Source organism: Phasianus colchicus, chromosome 1 (assembly GCF_987193195.1).
Source record: "Phasianus colchicus chromosome 1, bPhaCol1.hap1.1, whole genome shotgun sequence".
Lineage (NCBI taxonomy): Eukaryota > Metazoa > Chordata > Aves > Galliformes > Phasianidae > Phasianus > Phasianus colchicus.
Genome location: NC_143436.1, coordinates 73,145,436 through 73,156,087, shown reverse-complemented (window position 1 = coordinate 73,156,087; position 10,652 = coordinate 73,145,436). Strand labels below are relative to the sequence as shown.

Below are 10,652 nucleotides of genomic sequence, written 5' to 3'. Positions count from 1 at the left end.
CTTTTTCTCAACCACCAGAAGGGTCACTCATTCACAGAAGGAGATTAAGTTGTTCAACATGCCTTCTATGAACCCATGCTGGCTGAGCCTGATCCTCCAGTTGTCCTGCACATGCCATGTAATCTCACTTGAGATGGTCTGTTCCATAACCTTCCCCAGTATTGAGGTCAGGCTGTAGTTTCCCTGATCCTCCTTGTAGAAGAAAGTCACACTGGTGAGCCTCCAATCCTCTGGGACCTCTCTTCTTGACCAGGAATGCTGTTATATGGTAAAAAGTGTCTTGGCCATCACCTCCGCCAGCAACCTCAGGTGACCTTCTGGTTGCACTCCTTTTAATGCACTTTGGGATCCCACTGGCATTCTTGGCCACCTAGGCACATTGCTGACTCACTGACAACCTGTAGTCCACCAGGACCCCCAGGTCCTTCTCCGCAGAGCTCCTCTTCAGCAGATCATCCCGCAGTCTGTACTGAGACATGTGGTTATTCCTTCCAAAGTGCAAGACTCTATACTTGCTTTTGTTAGGAAGTTCCATATGAATTTGCAAAGGAACTTCATCACAGTGAGTGTGAGGGAGCACTGGAACAGGTTGCCCAGGAAGGTTGTGGAGTCTACTTCTCTGGAGATACTCAAGACCTGCCTGGTCTAGGGAGCCTGTTTGCAGGGGGGTTGGACTCGATGATCTCTAGAGGTCCCTTCCAACCCCTACAATTCTGTGATTCTGTTATTCTTGCCCATTTTGAAGACTGGAGTGACATTGGCTATCTTCCAGTCTTGAGGTACCTCTCCTGTTCTCCAAGACCTGTGAAAGATGATAGATAGCAGTTCAGCAGTCACCTCTGCCAGCTCTCTCAGCACATGTGGATGCATCACATCAAGGCCAATGGCTTTGTGCACACTGATCCCACAACACCTCTGAGAGATTCACTTATGACAGCTGAGGGGGATTGTCATTATTACATATTTCTTAATAAAGCATATGTGGCAGAAAACATTTTAAAATAAATTGTGTCAGTGTTATATTCCATATTGAAAAAAGACATCTAATTCCAAACGGGGAGCAGACACTCTGATTTCTCTATTATTTTTTTCTCCTAATTAGTCTCAGTATCTATATGATAATTAAAAAAAGAAAAAGAAAAAAGAAAAAGAAGGCAAAGAAGAAGAAGAAGAAAGAAAGAAAAGGAAAGTGCATGCATTCCCAAAGGCAGCTGATTAAAAATTCTCTCCACCTCCCTCTCCTTATCCATTATCCCTGTCTCTTTCAGGAGGCAGGGTCTCATGGCGACCATGGCGGAAGAAAAAGATCCTCTCCAGCAGCCGCCCCTCACCATAGCAACCGGGACGTCAGCGTCGACCGCCAGCCACCGCAGCCGGCAGAGCGGTGGGGAAGAACCGGGGCACCCAGCGGCCGCCCCGTCGGGGCCACGGGGCCGGGGCGGGAGCCGTGCCGCTGTCCACGGTGCTGACGGGAGAGGCCGCGACGGGGCGGGGGAGGAGGGAATAGCGCGAGTCAGCAGCTAGCCCTGCCACACGTCGTTTTCTATTACAGAAGAGGGGCAGAATAACTCACCCCTCCTTTTATTGGATTTGCAAGTGGCCGGGCACAGATGTGAACATACTGCATGTTTTCCAATATGACTTCACTTGGGATTATAAAAGGAAGAAGGACGAGACCAGGACTTCTGGGATTATGCTTTGGAACAGGTACGTGTACCTATAGGTGCTTTGTAAAGAAAGATGATCTTATCCAGCAATTCACTTTATGTATATTTTCATGTGTGCTTTTAAAATCCGTGGGTTTGAGCAAGGAGAGCTTTATGCAGGGGCAAACACTCTGCAGGGCTTGAATGTTGAGGTGATTTTGTTGAAAGCAAAAGGGTGAGCAGAACTACTGCAGAACAAATGTCTTCATTTTCTATATAAATACATGCATTGTATATCAATACTCAGTATTTTTATTTTTTAATTGTGGCATTTATTTGCTTTCAAACAATCCCCTGACATGGACAGTCTGATGAAAGAAAATAACTGAGATGGAGCAGACCAGTCTGCCCATCTGTTACTTTCAGTTGCCAGATGCATTCACGCAGCTTCTTCTTTCTCCTTGAAATTGCACTAATATAGCCACTTTTGTGTTTTCCTGCCATTAATTTTTAATTATCCCTTTTGAAAGAATTAAGTCCCTTCTTCTGTTTGGGTGTCTGGATACATCTACTTAGGAAAAAACCACAGGTACAGTAATCTTTGCTTATTTGTACCCAGCAGAGGCAAGAAGACTACTCTGTTTTTGCTAGTTCAGGCAGATACTCTCTAAAAATGCATAGCAATATTTTTCATGTATCCAGATGACTTCTAGCATGACAAGCAATATGTTGGTTCCACAGAGTTAAAGAGAAGTAAAACTGCCTTCTACTTTCAAAAGGCCATTTGTGTGTATGAGGTAGGGTTCCGAGCCAGTTCTTCCTGGCAAGGATTTTCAACAGTGGTTTTTGAAAGGACTGTCAGTAAATCACTCTTTGACTGTATAATTACTGGGTTTTGGAATCTTGATTTGTGAGTTTATCTGAAACATACTGAAGTCAGGATGAGACAGTAAGGGAAGAAATTCCTGTACCTTCAATACATTTGGGGAGCTCTGCTCCTTAGCTCAGAGGGAGAGCTTGCAAACCCTCACACCTCCACAGTACTCCTGTGAAGCCTCTGCTTGCAAAGCTGTGCAGTGCAATTTCATCTGGGTTGCGCCACATAATCTCCATGTGATTTTTTCCTTTGGCAGTCCCACCAGGCATCTTCCCTCAGATGTCCAGCAATTCAGTGTGACTCCCAGTCAGAGAAATGTCAACCAGACAATGCAGAATAAGCCCCAACAGCCTCAGGCAGAGCCTACTTCCCCTTCCTACCTCAAACTCAGTTCTCTCAGCACCAAAACTTGGAGCAATATTTGTGTTTTTGGAATTTATCCATTCCAGCATCTTCCATCTCTCCCTACTTTCCCTTCAATTGGCAGCCAGAACGAGTCTTGCAGCTGGCACCCTGCCCAAGTAGATGTCTCCAGTGCAGGAAGAGCTTCTTCCTCAGTGGCTTAGTCCTCCCTGAGCTCAGCTCAGTTGGGACATCCCTTCCAACAACCATTTCTACACCAGGCATTTCTAACCTAACTGCAGGCTTTGCATGGCCTCCTGCTCTCTCGTGCTTCCTCAGCAAAGACAGTATGAGAAGGCCATGAAAAGCTCTCACTAAACCATATCCTCTGACAGAGACCATGGGAGCATTCTCCTACTGCTCGGATTTCTCCTTCTTTTATTCCTATCACGTAAGTCTTCCTGAAATCATATTCAGATCTCTGGCAGCTCTACCCCTGGCATTATTATTGGCCACCAGTGCCATCCTGCTCTTCTGCTCTGCACCTGGCACAAGTGAACTGTGTCATGTGAGCTCTAGATCTGTCTTACTGGAGAAGATACAGGGTCATAAAACAGATATTCATATGCCAGAAATGAATGTTTGGACCAGTGCATAAATATTGCAACCATATTCACAGCATGAGTGCTGAGAAAGCAACTTCTACAACTTAATGTCAAGAAATCATTCCTTTGTGAACTTTTTATGTAGAAGAAGAATATATATATATTCTCCTAAGTAAATTGTCAGTGTGAGCTGAGCTGCTGTCACCCTCACATATGCTGCTGGCATGTTTTCCATGTGGGGGAGAGGATGCTTGGTGGGGAGAGGGTGAGAATTTCCAGGAGATAGTCAGAAAAATCAGCCAGGAATGAGATTCATCACAGCTCATCTGTCAACACCCACCATGAAAAACTAGTCCTGTAAGCACTGCGTTCCTCACATCAAGCACAAGTGTGTGTTGTGCATTGAACAGGGCCTGGTGTTGCCAAAAATGAGTGTGTGAGTGTGGGAGGTTTTTTTTTACCTCTGAATCAGGGAAGGGCAGCCTCATTCCCCACTGAAGAAGGCAGAGCCTGCAGAAGAATATTTCAAGCTCTTGTTGCACAACACCAGTAGGTGGAACCTGTTTTGAAGGCAGGGTTGGAAATTAGGTCAGCCCCCCTCCTCCTTGCTCCCACTCTTCCTGCCCCCCACAGTCACAATGGGCAAAGATATAGGTTCTGTCATCATTTTTCAATCAGTATTCAGCTAAAGTTTTGGCTACTAGTTGCAGCAGTAGGAGAGTAGAACAGAGCTTAGAGATTTTTAAGATTCAGTGGGTCTTCCTTTTGAATAAGAATTACACCTAAAACCACAGTCTTTTGTTTGCCTTGGCATTATTTTTAAGAGTCTCAGCCAATGTGCAGTACCTTGTAACTTTGGATCCAGTTCCTGGCTCGTGAGTTGTTGCATGGCTCACCAATTACTAAGCCCAATCAGCCACTTATTTTCCTCACACACACAGCAGAAAAATATTGTTGAGATTCATGCTCATGCAGTAGCTGAAAACAACATACGGTATTTATATGTGATGGAAATAACGATTTCCTTTACTTGATTCCATGCATATTTCCTACTCTCTCATCCTGCAGTATAGGCTAGGCAGCTGATATAAAACACAGCAAGCAGATATAAAATATAACAATGTGTGTCAGCTTACACTGTCAGTTCAGTTCAGAAACTTTTACTGTACACCGGCTTACCCACACCTCCAGGCACACGACCTTTAGCTAACGATGCTGCTGAACAGGATTCTCCACCAGCAGAGGGCAGAGCCAGGGGTGCAGGCAGCGGCATATAAAACATGGATATGAATCTCAAAAGATGAATCTCAAAAGTCTTGTTCTCCTGATAGGAGAGGAACAGTTGTTTTCTATCCCTGTGTGCAGGAATGTACATGAGCAAGAATATTCTGAACCTCAAGAGATTTCCAGGCTGTGCTCAGAAGAGGAGGTGGAGAATAGGAAAGCCTTCATGACAAGAGCAGGGTGAGGAGCTGAGAGTTTTTATGAATACCAGCTCAGAGACAAGAACTGGCAGGGAATCTGCATGCTTTCAAAAGCATGTGCAGCCACATTCCTACCCTGGAAGGACAAGTACTGAATGACCTCAATATGCACACAGGCATCCCTGTGCAGCAAGAGACAGTTGCAGGTCAAAAAGCTCTGTGCTATTCTATAAAAGGATTATTGCACTGAGACCCAGCACACGTAACAAAGTTAATTTGAGTTAAGGCAAGAGTGAATGCCACCTCCTAGCATCTTACACCCAGACAAAAGCACCCCATCCTGATTCAATTTACTCCTGCTTCTCACATTGATTAAACTCCTTTAGATGAAGCATTCCTCTTGCAGTCTGGCAGCTACTCCCAAGAAATTCTTCTGAGAGGGGAGTTTATGGAGTAAAAGACCAACATAATGTCCTTAACATAACTCTCTGGGCCACAGCATGAAAGCATTTTGCAGTGATGATGCAGAGGACTTCAACATGTTGGATAAAAAAGCCACTTTGCTATTTATTTAGCTGTCTTTTGATCCTAAAAAAACCAGTGACTGGGAAAAAATATTTATTCTTTTGATTAAGCACTAAAAAAGACCGCTTGTTGCATTCCTTTTTGAGTCTTTTTAGGTTTTACTGCTCCAAATTGCAATGGAAATGACATTTCTAGACAGGACAGTAAACAAGTAAACACGTAGTAACTATGCCATATAAGCTTTACACAACAGCAGAGAAGATGTGGCAGTGATTTTATGTCATTCTTGTGGCTTATGTACTTCTCTAAGTAACGGACCTCCTTTGGAGAGTTAGCACTTCCTTTACTACCAACTCAAAGGGGTATCCCTGGAAATGGTGCATTTGGGCTTTCACATTACAAAGTCAGTCCATTAGGTAGGACATGCAGCACCAGGAAATCCCTCTTTGATGATTATGAATATTTCCTTATACCCTATTGATTTCCACATAAATGTACAAAGCTTCAGATTTTAAACAAAAACATAGGAAGTCCTCATATTAAGAGGATTCTTACTCTAAAATATTTAGAACAAAAGAGTGAGAATTTTGGTATAGCTGCATCAGTGCAGATTTTCAATTAGTAAAAAATTTAACTCAGATCAATATCGTTTTCATTTAAATGGAAAAACAAGCAAAAATATTTTTAAAATAAAGAAAAATGTCATTAGGCCTTATGTATTTATGTAATTCTTACTTTTTTTGTGTCCAATACCTGCTTATTGACAAAGAAGGCAAAGGGAAAATAAGGAGTTCGGTGCCACTGTTCCAGATTTGATACATGCGAGTTTGACAGTTCATTGACACTCATTTAGCAAAGCAGCAAAAAGAGGCATGAGAATTGCAGCTGGATATTTTTGAGTGGCAGATACCTTTGCATGTCAAGAAGGGAAATTAAGGAAGAATATAATGTTCTTTTCTATCTGGCTAATAGGCTCCACATGTATAATTCTATTACAGATCATTCTAGCATGCGATTTAGCAGGTTGTGCTGACAGTGCATCCTGCCACTCTGCCAAAGAAAGCACCCTGTTACGCTGCAGACAGTTGGCAAAGGCAGGATATCTCCAGGAGAGCACTGGGTGGAGAGGGAGAAAGGATTACTTAAGGAACGAGGACTCTTCTGCCAGGAAAATCTACTAAGAAAACAGTTAGGTAAGGCAGGTAAGGATGAGGGAGAAGCAAAGGCCAGTCTGGGCAGCACAAGAAAGGACGAGGGCAGGGTATCTCCCGAAGGCTGAGGTCCCTTCCAGATGGCTGACACTCACTGCTTGTTCCCTGGATGTCCTCTCCTTGAATCCCCAACTATAATTTGAAAGGAAGGACTTGCACAGCATTCCTGGAACAACACTGGCAGTTATCAGCCTTAGACCGCTTCAGCTAAACTTAATTTGAGATGTTTGCAGTTTAGATGTTTACTTGAACACAAAAACTGCTCAATAAGGCTAGTTTCTCTGGGAGTAGTGTTGGTGACTCACACACTGACCCACTTTCTGGTTCCCAGCCAGCAGCCAAGCACGAGGTTGGTGCTGTGGGGCCAAGACTTAGAGAAGAGACACAGCAAGTTCTTGTCACAGCCTGGCTGTTCTGTGCAGAGTGGTTGCAGCTATGCAGATGTGCCACAATGCTCCCAAAACACATTTCATATTTCCAAGGTTGCTAAATTTGTGCCTACGGCATGGACCTCGCTGTACATCTAATCTGTTTGAATGAAGCACACAATGTTTCATTATGACCAGCTAGTGAACACTAAGTCTGAATAGCTCAAGAAAAACATCTTCTCTAATAACATCAAACAATTAGTACATCTTTTCCTCTTCCACATCTGGCTATTCTTGAAGACTCATCTGGTAGCTTTGTACTTAGAGAAAGTAGTTGGTGTAAAGCCAGATATAGGCAGAGAAAAAAAGCATCAGAAAAACACTGAATAAAACCTCAGAAAGCAAATCTGCTGATCTGGATCACTTGAAATCTCAAGGAAGATGGTGGCGGTTTTCGACTTGCTCATTTGGCTTCTGTTTTTTTTTTTTTTTTTTTTTGCTAACAGATTTAATCCTGATATATCTGAGTTAGTATAAAGACTCTAGAGCTAAAGACACACATTGTAACCACAGGAACAGATCTTCCATTTCTAATGAGAAGAGGGTTTTGCAATTCACCAGGGTTGAGAGGACATTTTTTAGAGCATCAGTCTCAGGCAAGATATCCGTATATGCACAGTCAGTAGTACAAAATGTTCTTCCATTTAATTCTTGAGAGGTTTAAGACAATCTATAGGAAACATAGTGATAATTGCTATACCAGAAAATCTTGTAATATATTTCTGACTATTTCTCTGAAATCAATGTATTCAATTTAAAATTATTATTCATTGATTAAAGTAAGTTTTCACAAATACTTATTACATATAACATTTTGTCTTTGTTTATACAGAGCCCAAGCAGGAGACATGACTGTCATGTTTGACCATAGTACGGATAACAACAACGTTTCTTTTATTGTCCCTACATTATTGCTCCTGCTGCAAAACAAAAGCTACCCCAAGACCTCCCTCCCTGCAGCTGACCATGAGATGACAGAGTCACCCCAGGAGCCCAGGCCAAGCAGGAACCGCACTGTCTTGCAGTATGAGCTGAAGCCAGGGGAAATTGTATCAGCCAGCATGGTTTTTGGAGTACTGTGGATAATTTCCATCTTTGGAAACTCCCTTGTTTGCTTAGTGATCCACAGGAGCAGGAGGACACAGTCAACCACCAACTATTTTGTTGTCTCCATGGCTTGTGCAGATCTTCTCATCAGTGTTGGAAGTGCACCATTTGCGCTGCTTCAGTTTACATCAGGCAGGTGGACACTGGGGAATGTGACGTGCAAACTGGTAAGGTATATTCAGTATTTCACTCCTGGAGTCCAGATATATGTGCTCCTCTCCATATGCGTGGATCGATTCTACACTATTGTCTACCCACTGAGCTTCAAGGTGTCGAGAGAGAAAGCCAAGAAAATGATTGTAGCAGCTTGGATCTTTGATCTTGCATTTATGTCACCAGTTTTCTTTTTCTATGGCTCCAATGAGGATGACCACTGCAACTTTTTTCTCCCAGGTTCCTGGGAAGCGGCCATCTACAGTATTATCCATCTCTTGGTGGTGTTTTTGACCCCATCCATCCTCATTATCTTATTCTACCAAAAGGTCATTAAGTACATTTGGAGAATAGGCACTGATGGCAGGACTGTTAGAAGAACAATGAATATTGTTCCAAGAACGAAAGTGAAAACTATCAAGATGTTCTTAATGTTAAATTTAGTGTTTCTGCTGTCCTGGCTCCCATTTTATGTGGTACAACTGTGGCACCCAGAGGAAACAGACTACAGAAAAAGTTCCTTGGTTTTCATGGCTATCACATGGATCTCTTTCAGTTCTTCAGCTTCTAAGCCAACCCTGTACTCAGTGTATAATGCAAACTTCAGAAGAGGGATGAAAGAAACTTTTTGCATGTCCTCCATGAAATGCTACAGAAGCAACGCATACACCATCACCACCAGCTCAAGGATAGCAAAAAAAAATTATGTCGGGATCTCAGAAATCCCAGCACCAGCCAAAACTGTAACCAAAGACTCAATCTATCATTCATTTAACAGGGAAGCAAAAGAAAAAAAGCTTGCCTGGCCTATTCATTCAAATCCTCCAAATACATTTGTCTAATTGGCTTAATGTCTTTGAATGGTGATTATGTACCATCAGAACAAAAAACTTGATCTCCTTTTTGAACCAATGTAAACACACTTGTTTTTACAACAACTTTTAGAGAGAGAGAAAAAAAAAATATTTTATTAAATGCATTGCTTTTGATGTATTTAGTCTACATAATTTCAGCTACATTTTGCTTCTGTGAGTACTCTCCCTGAATCATGAGCATATTTGCTTTTTTACAAAAAAAAAAAAACAACAAAGCTCTTGCATTTTCAGTTTGTAGGGTTAAAAGGGAAAAAAAATACCACAACATTTTAAATCACTTTGGTGTATATTGGCCACCATGTTTAAATATAAACATACACCCAAAGATATCTCTATAGCCTTTTGTTATGCCCTTAAGAATATTGTTGCACTAGGGTTTTCCTTCTTGTTCAGACCTCATGGCTAAGATTTTTGTATGTGATAATGCTGGCAAAACGCTGAGCTGATTGAATTCAGCTACAAAATTTCCACTGCCTCTGTAGAGTCAGCACTGAGTGCTTTTGTATATTCAGCATTGCACTTCCAGAGAGGTCTAGTGGTAGAAGCAGCTTGAGAAAAGTCCTACCCCATGTATTACCCTCCCCAGCTCCTCTCTAGCCATGTCTACACCCATGCTGGTGTGCCTGATGAGCAGCCACAGCAGAAGAGGAGCAGCATCACCTGATCTGACCTCACCACCAAAAGTCCCCAGGCAATGGCAAAATACAGTGGGAAGCTCCAAAGTTACTTCCCCAGTGCTCAGCAACTGGTTTGGAACCGAAGTGCAAAGAACAAAATTCCTAAGTCAGCCTAGGAGGTGCTTGGCTGATTGTGCAGCTTGCCCATCTTGAGCTAAAAAAAAGTGGACATGTATACACTGTGGACATGTATACCATGAGTCAATTCATCCTAGATATTTACTTTTGAGGTTTGCTTAATCTGAGATACAGATCCACTCTTCTCATTAGGATTAGGTAACACCACTCTCAGTTATCTGCTAAGATCTACAAGACTGGATCATTAAATCCACAGGAGAATGAAGAGGGGTGTTTTTTTGAAAGCCAGTCTGAAATGGGCAGCCTTTACATCATGCTGTTATCAAACCCATTAAGAAGAACTGGAATGAGCCTGTGTGTTTGATATTGATTTATTTTCCTAATTCCTATTCTACTGCCCCAAACTACAGCAGCACACACAGAAAACATCATAGATAACAAAATAAGGTGAGCACAAACAGCATTTGGTGAATTCCCCTCACTTTGATAGATCAGTGTGTTCACTTTCCCTCACCCTGGAAAGTTCCTGTGTTGTCTTATGAACAAGAGAATCTTGCTGGCTTCAGACCAGCAGTCCTGTTATTTCTTTTCCACACCGAAGATTTTCATCCTACTCAGTTATTTCCAACAGAAAAACTGCTTCAGAGTATGCTCTGCTTGGATCATCATAATGTACCAGCTAGGGTACAGCCCAGTATCTTGAA

The 10,652-nt window shown here is 42.4% G+C and overlaps 1 protein-coding gene across 1 annotated transcript; it reads left to right on the top strand.

Moving 5' to 3' along the window:
• Nucleotides 1–1,267: 1,267 nt before the first annotated feature.
• GPR19 (G protein-coupled receptor 19) lies at nucleotides 1,268–9,160 on the top strand. Its single transcript, XM_031603205.2, has 2 exons — nucleotides 1,268–1,707; nucleotides 7,891–9,160. The coding sequence occupies exons 1-2, from the start codon at nucleotides 1,694–1,696 to the stop codon at nucleotides 9,158–9,160; spliced, it is 1,284 nt and encodes a 427-aa protein (XP_031459065.2). The 5' UTR covers nucleotides 1,268–1,693.
• Nucleotides 9,161–10,652: the final 1,492 nt, after the last annotated feature.